The sequence below is a fragment of the Limulus polyphemus genome, unplaced genomic scaffold (assembly GCF_000517525.1).
Source record: "Limulus polyphemus unplaced genomic scaffold, Limulus_polyphemus-2.1.2 Scaffold751, whole genome shotgun sequence".
NCBI lineage: Eukaryota > Metazoa > Arthropoda > Merostomata > Xiphosura > Limulidae > Limulus > Limulus polyphemus.
In genome coordinates, this window is record NW_013666361.1 from 37,526 (window position 1) to 56,005 (window position 18,480).

Here is an 18,480-nt window from a genome sequence, read left to right on the forward strand (position 1 = left end):
TTTTGTATGTGTCAATCACGTAACATTCCTTAAATGACCTGCAATCAGTTCTGTGGGTGTGTTTTGTATGTGTCAATCACGTAACATTCCTTAAATGACCTGCAATCAGTTCCGTGGGTGTGTTTTGTGCGTGTCAAAAACGTAACATTCCTTAAATAGCCTGCAATCACTTCTGTTGGTGTGTTTTGTATGTGTTAATAACGTAACATTCCCTAAATGGCTTGTAATCAGTTCTGTACGTGTGTTTTGTGTGTGTCAATCACTTAACATTCTTTAAATGGCCTGCTATCAGTTCCGTGGGTGTGTTTTCCACGTGTCAAACACGTAACATTCCTTAAATGGCCTGCAATCAGTTCCGTGGGAGTGTTTTGTGCGTGTCAAAAACGTAACATTCCTTAAATAGCCTACAATCACCTCTGTTGGTGTGTTTTGTACGTGTCAATCACGTAACATTCCCTAAATGGCTTGCAATAAGTTCTGTACGTGTGTTTTGTGTGTGTCAGTTTACAATTTGTGAAAATCTGTATATCAGCATAAAAATATAATTTATTTATTTTTTTCGATTCTTTTTATGGGCAAATGTGCACAGCACAATGAATAGTCTGCGCTTTCCCCACCGCCGGGATCGATATAAGAATTTTGGCGTTATAAGCTGAGCCATCGGAGAGGAGTGGAGTTTCTTAGTATTAAATTTAAATACGAAAGAAATATATATATATACATTTTTTTATTTACTTAAAGCCGTTATGTCAAGCTTGATTGTTGCTGACACTTAAATATGTGAACGACGGTCAACCAGCTTTTACTTTGGTTACCCAAGTTCCGCATTGCTCAAAACTATATGTCAAAATTAATATATCATAACTATCAAATGTATACGTAGATATCATACATTTGTGTATTCTATTAATTTTGATAATTTTATATACATGTAAGGCTAATTTTAAGATTCTCAATGGTCGAATTCTTGAAGTAGAAACGAGAGCTCTGGAACTTCAAAGGCAAATTAAATTTACCACATTGAAATTCTGTAAGAAAATGCCTCGACCTCTATTAACAAATTCAATGTTTAAAAGTATTTGGTATGTTATATAAATGTACCCTTACTATCGATGGTTACTCACAAAATACCTAAAAATAATTTCATAATTTTCGCACAAAAAGCTATTTGTCCTTAGTTTGAAGTGATAGTTTGTTTGTTTTGAATTTCGCGCAAAGCTACACGAAGGCTAACTGCGCTAGCTGTCCCTAATTTAGCAGTGTAAGACTATAGGGAAGGCAGATAGTCATCACCACCCACAGCCAACTCTTGGGCTACTCTTTTACCAACGAATAGTGGAATTGACCGTCACTTTATAACGCTCCCACGGCTGAAAGGGCAAGCATGTTTGGTGGGACGGAGATTCGAACCCGCAGATTGCGAGTCGAGCTCCCTAACCACCTGGCCATGCCGGGCCAGAAGTGATAGATTAGATGGAATACAACTACCCAACAGCACCCACCACCAACTCTTGGGGTATCGTTATCTGGCAGAATAGTGGAATCTCACCCTCACTCTAATAATGCAACAATGACCAGAAAGTGCGGAGAGCGTTTTTGCCACGCTCGGTCCCATTTTACAAAATGTTGCTGAGATCTGTTGAATATTTTATAGAATCTAAGTTTTGAGCTTCTTCATCTTGAAAATTTTTAAAACTTATTTTACTGTGTAAAATTTATGAGATTTCATTAAGTCAAATTTCGCTATGTAAGCAAAGTGTAAAACTAGACTAGGTTCCCGTCCTTGATATGTAGAAAATCTAAATACTACATACGAAAAATGAAAGTCAGGAAATTATAATAAGATGTAAATATATTTATATTCAAAACTTGATCAAAATGATGGATGAAACGCCCATTAAAACAGTTTTATTTTTAAAATGTTTAGAGCCTACGTAGTATAAATATCTTCTACAACTTCGACATCTTGGGGCATTTTTCCATGTCATTAAAAACACAGAACTGGGATTAAATTTTCATGTTGTTTTCCCCCAGAAGTCCCTCTCTCTACCACTGCAAAAGCTTTCTTGATTATTTATATCATTTTAATAGTATACTGAGGTCATTCTAGTGTGTATGTTTAGGCCCTAAACTTCAGGGGGTGAAACTGTAGTCTTTGAACTATAGATGGCTAGTCACACACACACTAAAGAAGTTTACGTGCAGGTGGCACGAGGAGGGAAAGTTGTTATTTTGTCCTTTCTGTGGTTATACGTTTCGTTTGAGTTGGAAACAGCTGTGGCAACATTTCCTATTCACCCGCAAAATTAATCAATGATATTATACCGGATGATTCATTCGAGGCCAAGAACTAAAGAACAGTAATTTGTTTCAAAGTCATTGCTAAACTGTGAAATGTGATATCCTTTTGTATGTTTTATTAATTAACACATTCATGAGCAAGCCATTGGGAAAACACAAATGTGGGCGTGTGAACACTTTTTCTAGGTGGTTCTTGACGTTACAGCCTTGTTTAAATGTAAATTAGAAAAGCACATTTCCTGTAAACATACAGATCTCATTACAAATCGCCTCCTGCTGGGAAATGAAAACTGAAAACACATGGCCTTACTTAAATTCGAAGAAAACAGACGGCACTTATTCAATCAACCAGAGCGACGAGCTCTAATTTGCAGACAGCTATGACGAGTATTAACGCTATACCACATCAATCAATATCCCTTTTAACAGTTGCTAATAAGATTAGTTTCAAATCTGTGAAATCAACCATATGTGTTTAAACAAATAGCTTATAAGAACGCACTAATATTCTTCATAAAACACTTTCAAAACAGTCTACGGTAATTTAATTCGATAAGTTAAAGGTTATACATACTGATCACAAACAAGAACGTGACAAACATAAATGATTAGTCCCGCCATTTCTCTGTGAAAATCAAAGCCCAAACCCTGTATGTACAGAGATTAATGATTTCAAAACCACAAGAATAATTTATCCGCACTTTATTCGTAGTGAAACATCTCAAATTCTACACACACACAAACAAAAACATGATGTTGCAATGTAATCTATTTTTAAAGATAAAGCCCTTACTATGATAATATGGTTTTTGTGTACTACTTTTCTTTCACACAAACCTGTTGGCAGGACCGATGTTTTGTGACGCAGTACAACCTGAGGCAGGTTGAGGTTGAATGAAAGAAGCTTCCAGGTTGTCAACCTTTCCCTCCACGGTAACTTCACACAATTCTGGAAATTTGCCATCTGCGACAAAAAAGAGGAAAAAACTAAGTTATATATATATATTTAACCACCAATAAATAAGACATAAGGGCGCTTTTGTGTTCCTAACCTCTATCCTAGACATCAGTGTTTTTGTGTTCCTAACCTATATCCTAAGCAACAGAGTGCTTTTGTGTTCTTAACCTCTATCCTAGACATCAGTGTTTTTGTGTTCCTAACCTCTATCGTTGACATCAGAGAGTTTTTTGTGTTCCTAACCTCTATCGTAGACATCAGAGTGCTTTTGTATTCCTAACCTCTATCATAGACATCAGATTGCTTTTGTGTCATAACCTTTAAAATAGTTTTTAGAATATTTTGATGATCCTAAACTTTATCGTAGACATTTATTACAATGTTTTTGTTTTCATAACCTAATTCTAGAAATTGTCAAAATAATGCTGTCATGTGAGTATATTTAATCCGGATACTTATTAAACAACAACAAACATGGCATCAATAATCTTTAGACTAGATATACACCGGAGAGACGTTGTGCACATATCTTTAAAAGTTTACTAGACTTTTTCTATGGCGAAGAAAAACATGCGTCTTAAACAGATATAATAGTTAAGTTCAAGTCAACTCATTATTTTCAATTGCTATTGACTATAAAATTAAAAGTAGTCTCACGGGTCGACATTCTTTCGAGACGAGTTTAGAGTGTGAAAAAGGTCCTAGAGTACTGACTACGTTTAGCTGTGGCATATCGGTTCATAGAATGGCTCCGAGTTTTTTGTCTGTTTTTTCAAGTACAAACTTTTAGCTAATAGCTTCGTCATCTCTTGGCCGATGTGAGATCTAATTACAGTTTTCGACTCAAGAGGTCGAACCCTTTCGATTGATGTATTTGACCACGCTCAAGGTCTCAGATTAATTTACTCTAATCCTTTCTAGAATAATTCCAAGTGCCGCGACTACTGATGTTTCCCTCTTGTTTCTATATGCATATATAAATACTCATTTTATAAATATATATGGATCAATACAGACATTCAAGCAGAAATTGACCAGCATTTTGAGTCAACAGAATGCCGCCGCAGTGTGCATGAATGTTTCGCCCGGACACTCATGCATCCACTGGAGTGACGTTGAACACTTACTAGGATTCTTCAACAGCGAAGTTAAATTTGTTCCTTCGGTTGAAACGAAAATCATCTCAGTTTTGTTGTAGTATGAATATGGTAAAAGAGCTGAAAAATGCGCTAGAAAAATCAAACAAAAACCAGTTTTTTTTTTATAATACACGTCTTTAAAAAAGGCGTGGGATTAAAAACAGAAAAGTTAGTTTCATGAGGCGTCAAAGATTCCTTGTATAAATTAGAAAAACACTGTAAAAACAACACGTTGAAAAAGTGGTTCCTCAAGTCATTCATCCATATCATCTGATGACGTTAAACAAACCGTGAAACAGCGCTTGAATTGAAAGAAATATATAAAATAGTTCTTTATATGCATGGAGAATAAAAGATGTTGGGTCGAGGTTTACTGACCGTAAAAATGCATGGGAATATTTTTATGTTACTTTTATAAGATCATGAAATAGAACATCAACAAAGTACAATATATTTTAAATGAAACACACACATTGTATGATAATGCTTATTCATCACAATGTTGTACTAAAGAAATGGTTAACCGTTTAAAAAAACATGAAACTTAAAACAAAAAATGTTATATATAAGTGTTGGAGAAATGTCGTGAATATATTAAGGATTTCTTTGTTTTCTTAGTGCATATAACCCGTAAAGGAACCGCTGGTCCATAAAAAGAAAACAAAACTGTATATATACACACATACACACACACCATCATATGAACATACACGTTTAGCATATCTGAATTTGAATCTTGAAATAAACAGGTACTTAAACTACATTTGTCATACCGTTTGGTCACAGAGAGGGGGGGGGGCTCTCGTTACTTAAAGCAAAAATTAGTGCATATATATATATATATGTTCGGGGGAGTGTTACTAATCGTATAGATATTTATTGTTCAGAAAACATGACATTAAAACTAAAACATGAGTCACGAGGTTTGAAAACGTCAAAAACATTTACCTACTCTTGTTGTCATGGTTATTAGCCTATGTTACTTCGTTTTATCTTGGCCATACTTATAGTCCAAACCAAACTATGTAACGGTAATAAAATATTAGTGTGATGAAGTGGTCCACGTACTCTAAAAGCATATTGAAATAACACTTGAACAAAATCAGCATCAAGATCTTCAAAAACAGTCAACTGTACTAACTGACCACTTCACAACTGCAAAGAGATATTCTATTGTCCTCTATTTTATATCGCTGAGTGTGTTAAGAAAAGTCAAAGCTTAAAAAGGGAAACAGGAGTGAAAACTAGTTTCAAATCAGAATACATCTGTATGAACAACTACGATAAAACAGCAACAACAACGAATACTTATGGAATTTCAATTGAAACAGACGATGAAATTATCATATTTTACACAAAGTATACCTGAATACAATGTTTCCAAGACATCAGTACCTCCTGAAAAGTATCGGGAGTAAATTACGGCAGTGGTGAACCTGGGGAGGGGGAGGGGGGGGTCCAAGGAATTCCCCACACTTTTCCAATGCAAAAAATAAAATTGAAGGAAATAGTAAAACATTAAATACAAATAAAGAGAAAAAAAAACTGAAATGCGAGTGATGGAAATGCTATATCTAATTGTTTTCTGGGATCAGTTATGATCATATTGTTGTATTGAATGGCATCTGAACCGTCTGATAGTGATAAAGGATATATTCTTCCATAATATTATGATCGATTTAAAAACCCACCACAGGTCTTTGAAGGAGCCCTTTTCAACGGTATGACTATCAAACACTCCACCCCTCTCTCTAGCCCATCTGTGAACAACGCTTGATTTAACTCAGTTCTGGGGTTCACTTCTAAATCTTGACTCTAGCACCCAGTTCCACAAAGGAAGGAAAACATGTTCTCAGCGCTAGCAGAAAGTACTGGTCATTGCTAATTTGCAAATGTAAGTGACCGGCAAAAATCGATAAAAAGAGGCAGGAATCAGACAAGGGGTCTACCCCTGAACAGAGCACAGATTTTGTTTCCCTCAAGGAAAAACAAATATATATTGTAATGAAAACTGCAAAGAACTCAATAGTTTCTCTTCTGAACTCTATGGTTCCATTTACTTAAAAGAGAAAAGATAATCAGAGACAGATTTAAAAACTAACCATACTGGATAAGGTTTACTAACCAGACATAACCAATTAGAACTATAACCAATACCTTTAACGTTGGTACACATTTTGAAACTTTCAACTGAAGATGGTAAACAAAAAATAAAAAAGGTGATTGCGCTTTTAAAAAAATCGCCCAATTTCACTGGGTTATTCTTCATATATATATATATCAACACTGTTATTATACACTAGGTATAAAATAAAGAAGTGCTCACAAGGTCTCAGGCAATCCTCTTGCATCAGTGGACACAATGAAGCACATTTACTTTGGTCTCTAACCACCCTGTTTTCTTTCTCTTTAATACATTTACACAAAACAAAGTGAAAATGAGTAAACTAAAATAAAAACTTTGGTTCTCTCTAAAACTACTAGGCCCGGCATGGCCAGGTGGTTAGGGCGCTCGACTCGCAATCTGTGGGTCGCGGTTCGAATCCCCGTTACACCAAATATCTCGCCCTTTCAGCCATGGGGCGTTATAATGTGACGGCCAATCCCACTATTCGTTGGTAAAAGAGCAGCCTAAGAGTTGGCGGTTGGTGGTGATGACTAGCTGCCTTCCCTCTAGTCTTACACTGCTAAATTAGGGACGGCTAGCGCAGATAACCCTCGCGTAGCTTTGCGCGTAATTCAAAAACAAACTATTTCTCTTTCGCAATAACTAGTTCACATATAAGCACAACCAGAAAGTCACCTGCAAAATCTAAGTCATAGTCACTTTTATCAAGTGAATATTTTAGCTCTTGATGTGGAAGTTTCGATACAACATCAAATTCTAAGAGATGCGTGGTATACCTCACCAATATACATTTAAAATATTTTTATATCTTCTGCCCTGGATATCACTCAGCCTTAAGACGAAAATTATTCTATACTTCAACAAATATCAGACGAAATGAATATATCATAGAAACTATATTATATATATATTTAATATAATAGAAATCGACTATACGCTTGCCAAAAGTATTCATGTTTATTTTTCATGTTTTCTATTGCAAGTCAAATCTTTCAGATATATAATATATATAACCGAGACCCGAAAGAACAAGATAAAGATGCTACCATTACAAGCAAACCTTAAAAAGAGCCCATTAAACTCCATAAGAGAACGATAAAAACCGCACTTCTGGAATCTAGAATCGCTTTAGTACCGTCAAATTTCCCGACTTTTTTTTTCTACTCTCTCTCTCTCCGATATTTCTCATAATATACGGGTATATCTATCTTTTTTACCATAACCTTTGTTACGGTTGGTTTATGTCTTATTTTTACTGTACGACACTTTTTTTTCTTGGGCTCTTAAGTTATTTTCTAACTACACTATCATTTCATTATCGCCACGAGATTGTTGAAACTGTCTGATTTCACATTGTTGATCATTTTATCATCGCCATGACATTGTTGAAACTGTCTGATTTCACATTGTTGATCATTTTATTATCGCCATGACATTGTTGAAACTGTCTGATTTCACATTGTTGATCATTTTATTATCGCCACGAGATTGTTGAAACTGTCTGATTTCACATTGTTGATCATTTTATTATCGCCATGACATTGTTGAAACTGTCTGATTTCCCATTGTTTATATTCTCGCTCTTGCTTTTTCTTTATTTCTGCATTTTCCTCCACTCACTTTTTTCTTCATCACAACTTTGCTTTTACTTCTTGCTATTAGCAAGTAATTTTTAGCTTATTCGTAAACGTGCTGTGTTTTTCAATAATATTTGCTTTTTCTATTTCACTTTCCTTAAAATATATCGTCCTTCTTTCACTCATGCTCTGCTAATTGCATTTCTACTTACTCTTTTAATCTCTTCTTCTCATCCTTTCTCATTTCCGATACCTACCTCCATTAGCTACTCTTTTAAAGCTTTTCGTCTTTTTTTACTTCCTCCGATACCTCCACTACTTACTGTTTTTTTTTTATTCTCTTTGTCTTACATTAATTCTTGTTTTTCTTATTCCGACCACTGTATTACATTACTGGCTTTTTAAACACTGTGTATTATCATTTCAATTTTTGTCATTGCATTAATTACACTTCCTCTCAATTTTGTTGTCTTCTTTCGTTCTTCATTTCCTCTTAACATTCTTTCCTTCTTATTATATTACGCGTCTTTCTCCCAATTATTCTCTCGTCTTTGCATCACATTTCTCCTTTAACTTACACAATTTCAACCGCTGAAACTCATTCTTATTTTAATAATCACTCTTTTTTTTTCTTGCTGCTTTGCCCATTTTTTGACATTCTTTTAATTAATTCCTTTTTTAACGTTACTCACCTTCTACCCACTGTTTTTGTTGATCTGCATTTTTTGCTCTTAAAGTATTTATATATTTTTGTTGAGATCCTCATTCTGATACTTTCATACTGTCTTGTTTTCAAAATCACACTTTCACTGTACTACATTCGTTATTTAAAAACAAAACCTAAGATATACCTTAAACTTTTTAAATCTCGTACGTGAATCAAGTTTACATAAACCCATATAACTCATTGATAGTTATCAGTCAAGTTTACAGAAACCCATATATCTCATTGATTTTTATCAGTCAAGTTTACAGAAACCCATATATCTCGTTGATTTTTATCAATCAAGTTTACAGAAACCCATATATCTCGTTGATTTTTATCAATCAAGTTTACAGAAACCCATATATCTCGTTGATTTTTATCAAGAAACTTCTTTCTTTCCCTCGCTTCCTTTCCTCACTCTTCTGAATGATGGAAAAAATTAGAATCACGCACTTCCTCATTGCAAGCTTAAACAGCACGAGTTAGCTCATGTTCTGCAAATACAAGCCATATTAAGAAAAGGGAGCTGGCATGTGCGCAGCCTCGGACCACTATGACTATACACATATCGATTATTGCCGTGCGCCAGAAGCATGAGATGTACGCACGTACGTGTAGCACTTAGAAGAATGGACTGTACCAGCACTAAACACAGAATCTCACGGCTCTGTGATACCAGAAAATTACAAAATAATTATTTCTAGCTCTAAAATCTTTACAACTGAATAATTTTCACACTTTCAGTATATATATATATACATATAAGGAGATAAAAGCATTACAATGCTACGCACTTAGCTTGAGTTGTTTCATACAATGTTATATTGTAACATATTGTTGGTTTTTCAAGATACTCCTGTTGGTCTTGCGACCACACTACAATTATGTCGTGGTGTTACATTGTATTTATTTGAGTTACGATGGTTTACCATCTTTAAAACAAAAGAACGAATACAGAAGGCAAAGACCGAAACTTTGTGCAATATCTAAATACATGCACGGACTTATTACTGATTTCCTACAAACCAAAAGTTATTTTGAAACTGTTCATAGCACCTGGCAGGGGCTTAATGGTGTAATTAGTTTCTTATTAGAAACTATTTTATCGTCATTTGATTACACATTTCTTGATATGTTCCAGCCAGAAAATCAGATTATTCCCACCTCGTGAGAAAATTATACCCAATAAAATATTTATAAACTTCAAAGAGCAGTGTATCTAACTCATTCAGTGTTAAGTTGCCAAGCACACAGATATCAATATATCTTGAAAATATCCAAAATTGCACGTGCTATACTGATCTTAATGATGTTATTAGATAGCTCAGACGAATCCAAAACCTTTCATATTTGCACCTATGCCATTCACAAAACATACTTAACGAGACATCTACTCAATTTTGCCGATTTCGGCGCCTTCTGGACCAAATAGCAACGACATTTCAGGTTTACTTTGGAAAGGCAAATTTTTACAGTAGCTCTGAGACGCCAGACCCAAAACGCTCGTGGATTTTTCTGACGTGAAAATGTAATAATAGATGGCGGGGCATTGGAACGTACTGTAGTTTTGCAACAGATACAGTAACAGTGTAAGGCTGCATGGTACCTCATTTTCAGGTGCTTCCAATCTTTTCCTTTTTAGGGAGGCAATTGCCCCCCTCACCCCACACAGTTGGCGCCCCTAATATCAAAACAGCTATAGTTTTAACCAGTTACATTTTTCATAATACAACGATGTTAGGCTTGTTGTATGTTTAAACACTACACTAAATTCGGTCACTAAGGGTTTTTTTTTCGAGAAGTAGATTGTACAACAGTATCTCAGCCACACCGTGTCCGCCATATCCACTGCCGATGACGCGTATTGCTCAGAGCTCACATCAGGCTGGCTGCAGTTTATTATCCCTTCAGTAGTAGACCAAACAACAATTCTGTGAGAGAGGGGGTGGAAAACATTAGATGCATTACATTAATGAAGACTTCCTTAGAGCTTCATCCCATAAACCATCCAACTAATACTTTCACCCGCTTCTACTTACTATGCAAGTCAGAGAATCGTGCTCTATTCTTTGTGTTGCTGAGTTATGTTTATTTCATGCCTCACGCTCACATAAAGGCACATTTCATATTTAACATGCTGAGACACGTGTGCTTCCCTGCAACACAAAACGTGACGCCGCCGCTCTCTGTCTTTTCATTACTTCATGCTCTTATAACAAAACCAGTCTACAAACATTCATATATTAGCAGAAACCATACTATTAATCTACACGAAAAGAAGGAATTGTAAAGAAGACAGTTATTACATATTGGCATATGTAAATTGTGTGCTAATGCTGGATTACAAAGCATGTTCGATGGCTTGCTGTATCGTATTTAAACCAACCCAGTTGCCCTAAAACAGTAAATTGTGTGCTAATGCTGGATTACAAAGCATGTTCGATGGCTTGCTGTATCGTATTTAAACCAACCCAGTTGCCCCAAAACAGACTTTTATTTATTTCTAAAGACTGGCAAACCTAAAAGGTCGAATTCACAACATCATGCTACTTTAGAATTCGAATATATCTAGAAAAGAAATTTTTATCATACACACACTCCTAACGAAGATAAACATAAAATCTAAAGATACATAATTGAGAATTCTGTAGATAAACAGATGGATGGGTGGAAATAATAATCTATTTTTCCAATGACATTCATATGGCAAGAGACGGAGTCCAACACAAAAACTATTGTTTTTCATTATGTTTTATTTACTTACCAAGCCACAAAAGAACAAGAATATAAAGAGCGAAAGAAACAATGTTTCCACATAGTACATTTTCCATAAAATCATAAAATCTAACGAAATTGGTATATAAAATCACCAAAGTAACTATACAGTTATATTTGCTGCAAAACTTAATCGGTTTCCAAAGCCGTAAAGTAAATACAACCCACCAAACGTGATAGGAAGAAAAAGAGAGAGGGAGAGTTTGTTTGGTTTAAGCACAAAACTGAACAATGGGCTATTTGAGCTATGCCAACCGAAGGGATCTAACCCCAATTTTAGTGTTATAAGCCCTCGAGTTTACCACTGAGTCACTGGGGGGAGAGAAAACACGTATCGTTTAAACGTCAAAATGATATAAATGTATATTGTATATTCGATCGTAACTTGAGTTCTGTTAGGCCTCTCACTTTTTAAGTTTTTATGATACTGTTACCAACTTCCAAACGAAACTCATATATCACCATCAGGTAGCAGAGAAAGACGGAAAAAAATGAGGGTTTCAATTAAAATAGCTGAATGAACGAAACAGGTAGCAGAGAAGGACGGAAAAAATGAAGGTTTCGGGTAAGTAGCTGAATGGACGACAAGATAGGAAAATGATGATCTCTTTGTAAAAACAACTTTTAAACAACCTTCCTCCGTATGTTTTTCTTTCTTTTTTATTCATAATTCCATTCAGTAAAATAATAAAATGTTTTATTAAGAACGATTAAAAGACAGAGACAGAAACCACCATTTATATATATATATCAATATAACTATTTAATTTATTTTTTCCCTTAGAAACTAAACTAGATACATTTACACTTTACTCCACCGAAAGCTTAATAAATAAACAACGTACACAGATTTTATTTAGATTTGGCTCACCACCTTTTTCTCCTTAAATAGATTGTTTGTTTTTTGAATTTCGCGCAAAGCTACACGAGGGCTATCTGCGCTAGCCGTCCCTAATTTAGCAGTGTAAGACTAGAGGGAAGGCAGATAGTCATCACCACCCACCACCAACTCTTGGGCTACTCTTTTACCAACGAATAGTGGGATTGACCGTCACGTTATAACGCCCCCACGGCTGAAAGGGCGAGCATGTTTGGTGTGACGGGGATTCGAACCCGCGACCCTCAGATTGCGAGTCGAGTGCCTTAACCACCTGGCCATGCCGGGCCCCTTAAATAGAATGAATATTCTTTCATTAGAATGAGTTTTCTTCCGTTATATTTATAGTTTAAAGGAAAACTGCTACAAATACCAATGATTTATTGTGATTTCGGTGACGAACGTGAAGTTTGTACGATATGATAACTAAATCATCTATCTGTTGACTTTAAGATTATATAAGAGGTTAGATACAAATGTTTTTGTTTTGCTTTTTCACCGTTGGAAACCACTCAAGGAAATCGCGTTTTTCAACGCACATCGAATCTAAGTCAGCACTTGCAGCTAATGTTTGTGTGTTCCGTAAATGACAAACTTTTGTTTATATTATTTCTTTAATGCTATTTTCAATAACAATATTGATTAGAATGGTTTAATATATCTAGTTTTATTATACTTTCATTACAAAGATTGTTTGTCATTGTTAGCTTAGTATATATGTGTTTAGGACAAACTCCTAAGCTTGCTGAACTTCGTGAAATGTTATTGGGTCTGCGGCCGAAAATATCGTTACCAGCGAGGTACCCTATTGACGAAACAATTAATTTTAATCTTTATACGTTAGAACGTAAGAAAAGTATATTCAATTGGATATACTCATCACCGAGTTGATTTACAGTTTGATCTCCGTTGGTGGCTTGCTCTGATCGGAAGTTAATATGAATTAACATATATATATGTGTGTGTGTGTGTATAACGATAAGAAACGGTTTATATTTCTAGCTTCGAGATCTTAAAAGCGTACAGCACTGGGGTTTTTCATTCAGCTATTTAAATTAATTGGATAAATAATTGATATTATTCCTAAAGATTGGAAATAGTAAAAGACTGATTCTTTCTTGTTAGCACTGCTTTCTCTGCAAGTATAGGCATATCTTTCCGTTATGTTATATAATGACTGGCGAAACCCTCAAAGGTTGAAATTTTTATTACGTTTTTTCTTCTTTTTTATTTGGCAATACACAATGTACATTATTAAATAAAATGTCCCGATATAGGTCATAGACTGAATTAATAAGCACAGGTTATTAAAGCGTCACTGCGTTTGTGGTATTTGAAATATAAGTTTGTGTTTTCACAGACGAAAGTTGTCGGTGATTGCCTATTTGTATGACAGTGAATTAGACAATGTACACTAGTGTGTCGTAATTTATTATCTAGGTCGTTGTTTACACCTTCTTATTCCAGAGTCTTATGTAAAACTGTAAATAATGACCTAGCAAAGATTGTTTGGTTGTTTCGTAAAGTCACATAAACGTACAAGGGTGTGCACAAAGGAAGGCAAACAGCTACCCCCCTATAACATTGGTTATTACAATGTTGACATGGTTTATATATATACACACATATATGTTTGTGTTTAACGTGACCCCCAACAGCGGTCAAATTTAAATTCCTGTGCACAGTACTGACAAGGATTATTTGCGCTATTGTCACTTATATTTTAGATCACCAGTACTTAGCAAAGCTATCGTGAACTTGTTGAACCAGATTTTATAATGGTCATTTAAACACACAAATAAAAATAGTTCACGTTAATTACTACGTATATTTGGTTTGATAAATAAACATGTATATATATGGTCTTTTGAAACCCTAAATTTTAATTTACTGTTGGGCCTGTCAAATTATTTTATGAATTAGTAAATATCTTAACATTTTATAAGGATACTGTTAGTTGCTAATTTATATACCATTCGTTTACGATTGGTTGAAACTGAAGGAAATTACGTATGCCAAAATAAACGTCATTTGGTAGATTTTGTAATTTTTTAAACTTAATTACTAAAGTCGGAAATATACGAAACAAAATTCAAATAGAGGAGAATCTCAAAACCTGAAAATACGAGCTATTTTTAAATTGAAGGAGAAAATGAAAGAATTCATATACAAACGACTTGTAATTTCAGCTTACCTACTCCAATCTTCAACACAACACTGTTAGCCATTCGGATTCTTGATAGTGAAGTCAGCGCTCCAAAATGACCTCTCGCCCAGTTCAAAATTTTTTTGAGAGATGACGTGTGTTTCTCTCGAACTGTCAGCCGTAGTGGGGTGCTTGAAATCACCTGAGACTCGTGGGTGATCTGCAATAGTAAGTTAATCACTTTAGTATTTACATTAAGGTTGTGTGTGTTTAAAGAATACACCAGTATTATTGTAGTTCAAAATAAGACGCGTGTATTTAACGCTTAAAATATTATTATTGTAGTTCAAAATTAAGGTGTGTGCGTTTAAAGCTTACATCAGTATTACTGTTGTTCAAAATATGGTGTGTGTGTGTGTTTAAAGCTTACACCAGTATTATCGTAGTTCAAAATACGGCGCGCGTGTTCAAAACAAATTAGTATTATCCAATTAGTGATCATTGGGTTACATAAAAACTCCTAACTTTAAGGTCAATATAGTTATTTGATAAGTTTAAAACTCATTATTATATTATTAGTTTAAATACTTATGGGGTGGTAAGGTTTATACCTGAAGCGGAATACCCATCGGACGTTTTTATTGCCTTTTGGATCAAAGTTGAAAGTTCCAGTTTTATACATTTAGAAATATATTACATTAACACAAGAGTGAAATATTGTCTACATAAAGACACTGAACGTATTTAAGTCAGATAACACTAAATTTACTGAGAAGCACACGTATAATAAACAAAGCATCTTTTTTTTACGGCTTACATTGGTTCATGCATTTTCTTTCCTTTCGAGTTTATTTTTATGGTAATATTAGGTAAATCTTAAAATTTATTACTTTTTTTCCTAAAAAGATGGGGATTTACACAGAAGAGAAACGAGCAGATAAACTATACACTCTGGATGACACATGATTTGTTTTAGCATCAAAGTTATTTTTCATAAGATAAGCAAAAAGCTACAGTTTAACATTTTCTTTAAACTATAAATACCTAAGCCTAAATTTTGAATACTTGTGAAAACATTTAAACATAGAATATATCTACTTACCATCGACATAAGAACCTCCAGCTAATTTACGGCACAATGGGTATTAAACGTCTATACCACATTCGCGAGTTGCGTTTAGAGATCACGATACGTGAAAAGCGTAAACAAGATAAAAATGCTTTTGAACTCTTGACTATCAGAATGAAGTACCTTTCAAGGGCTTTCAACGTTCATACTGTTTAAGTCAAGTGCTGTGCAAGGCTTATTATAAACACAGAGGAGTAAGTATAGGCGTCTTAATTATTGTCAGCTGACTACTCGCATAATAAAGACAAGAGTACAAATAATATGCAAGTAAGTGAGATGTGTGAAACCATAACAATAATAAATACACGTAGATATACGACATTAACACAATAAGCTGTATATTAGACACTGTATAATGAGAGTAAACATAATCTATTTGAGACTTTATACTACGTTTAACTGTCGTTGTGTGCATGAGCGAAAAGCCAAGCAACACTTATTGTAGCTTTGCATAAAAGTGGTGCATATTATACTACACGTATAGAATGAACACATGCCTAGATCTATAGCTGAATTTCATTTACCAAAGTGTCCAACGGCTTTGGTTGGGTTCGATAGCGTTTCGACTACTGTATGTTTCTGAGTTTAAACATACTAAAATTATTAATAATAATTAATGACTTCGGTAAATATAAATATATATATAACGGAACGTAATGACAAGATGTAAGCAATTTCAGGTCGGGACTGGAGAAATATACAGATTCAGATAATTGCATAATCTTGATTGCCCTTGAAATGTCAAAAATGTTTATATAGATTTCAAAGCTCTGTACGAGCATTCGCTAGCCCTCATTATTATTTGATTTATTCTAAAATTTGTTTACGTTGCGGTTGTGTTAACCTAACAAGTTTTTTTTTATATCGTTTGTTTATTTGTTGTTTTGTGTTTTTTTCGTGCAAAGCTATACGAGGGCTATCACTACTAGTGGTCCCTAATTTAGCCAACTCTTTTACCAACGAATAGTGGGATTGATCGTCACTTTATAACGCCCCCACGGCTGAAAGAGCGAGCATGTTTGGTGGGACGGGGATTCGAACCTGCGACCCTCACATTGCGAGTCAGGCGCCCTAACCAGGTGGCCATGCCGGGCAGGCAGTTAGTGAACAGCAGTCAAAGCTAGCTCTTTGGTGACTCTAATCGAATAGTGGGATTTGACTGTCACTATTATAACGTACTAACGGCTCCAGAGTGTAGAGCGTGATTCGCAGTCCGGCATGTTAACCACTAGGCCAAGCACGGTCCTGAATTAAACCAGTTTAACAGTTATTAAGTGATACCGATATATATATCATAATATCGAATTTCATTCAAATTTCATCTTTTAAGATTTCGGTCAAATTCACAAAATGGTTTTGCAATCGCTGATCGATAGAGTTGCCATAAAAAGTATATTCATGAATGAACTCGGACCATAAAATGTACTTATGTAAGGATGTGAATATATTTCATCAGAGAATACTACAAATAACATATATATTTACTTTTAAGTAGCAAAGAGATAAAACAGACAACGTTTCAAAGGCAGACATAATATATACCTAGATAACTAAAACCAAATTCAAAGGAAGCACCACTAATTCTGCAACATTCTCAACATATGTACGGGAGTTAATTAAACGATCTTTCCCTCACACATGTACGGGAGTTAACCACACGCTCTTTTTTCTCTCATGATCCCCGTCCCACCAAACATGCTCGCCCTTTCAGCCGAGGAGGCAATATAATGTTACGGTCAATCTCACTATTCGTTAGTAAATGAGTAGCCCAAGAGTTGGCGGTGGGTGGTGATTACTAAAAACTTCCTCTCACACATGTACGGGAGTTAACCACACGCTGAAAGAACTTGTGGTTAACTCCCGTACATGTGTGAGAGGAAGTCTCTAGATATAAACATACGTCATCGATTACAACAGTCATTATAAAAAAAACAAGCACCATAACAGTTTTAAAAAGTTAAAAAGTAAAAGCTTTAAATCTTAAGTTTCAAAGTATAAACGCATAATGAATTAGAAAGGAAAAATGACTGATTCTGCTGCATTTTTGTTTTTGTTGTCTATTTTTTTTCTTTTTGTTAATTTTCGTTTTTAATCAATAACTACAGATTTAAGCCTTACTAATTTACAGAAAGGTTTCAAGGAGATTGTTCTCTCCGGCAATGTTTGAAGAACAGCTGTATTTTCTTATAATTCTATCTATTCTAACATTTCTATGCAATAAACTTATGGTATCATTTCATAAATAATAATAATTAAGGTTGTGGGAATCCTTTCTAAAAATAACCCAGACAAGCTGACAAAGTGTTTTAAACCCTATACTAGAATTTTACTCGTTCATTCACAAGTTGTTGGTTCAAATGTGCATATAGCAGTACACATAAACACTCAGTGCTTTCTCGTATTATAACTGAAAGCATTCCTTTGAATATTGCACCCAAAACATTTCTGTTTGGTAAAACTGCATTTACTACAGAACAAAAAAATAAAATAAAAAAATAAATAAATAGCAGTACTTGGAAAATTCTCCCCTCTGATATTTAACGTAGTGCACTGAGTTTGAGTTGAAAAAAAAAGCATCAATGCCGTAAGTTTAAACTAGTAATTGCCAGTTCAAAGCCCGAATCGCATCTGTTGAAGTTTCTTCTGGTTGAGCGAATTTCAAAAGCTACATTAGTATTGGCCTTCAACAGATGACAGGCGGACTTACTAGTCATTGCGTTCACTGACTGATGTCCAACGTGAGG

General features: G+C 34.8%; 1 protein-coding gene across 2 annotated transcripts in view; it reads right to left on the minus strand.

Annotated features, from left to right (window-relative positions):
- Positions 1 to 18,480, minus strand: part of LOC111085973 (transforming growth factor beta receptor type 3-like) — a 132,560-nt gene that overhangs the window by 25,014 nt on the left and 89,066 nt on the right. For both annotated transcript variants that reach the window (XM_022387016.1, XM_022387017.1), the window contains 2 exons: positions 14,656 to 14,827; positions 3,139 to 3,265 (listed from right to left, as the gene is read on the minus strand). In XM_022387016.1, the coding sequence (XP_022242724.1) occupies positions 3,139 to 3,265; positions 14,656 to 14,827 (299 nt within the window). The remainder of the gene's footprint in view (positions 1 to 3,138; positions 3,266 to 14,655; positions 14,828 to 18,480) is intronic.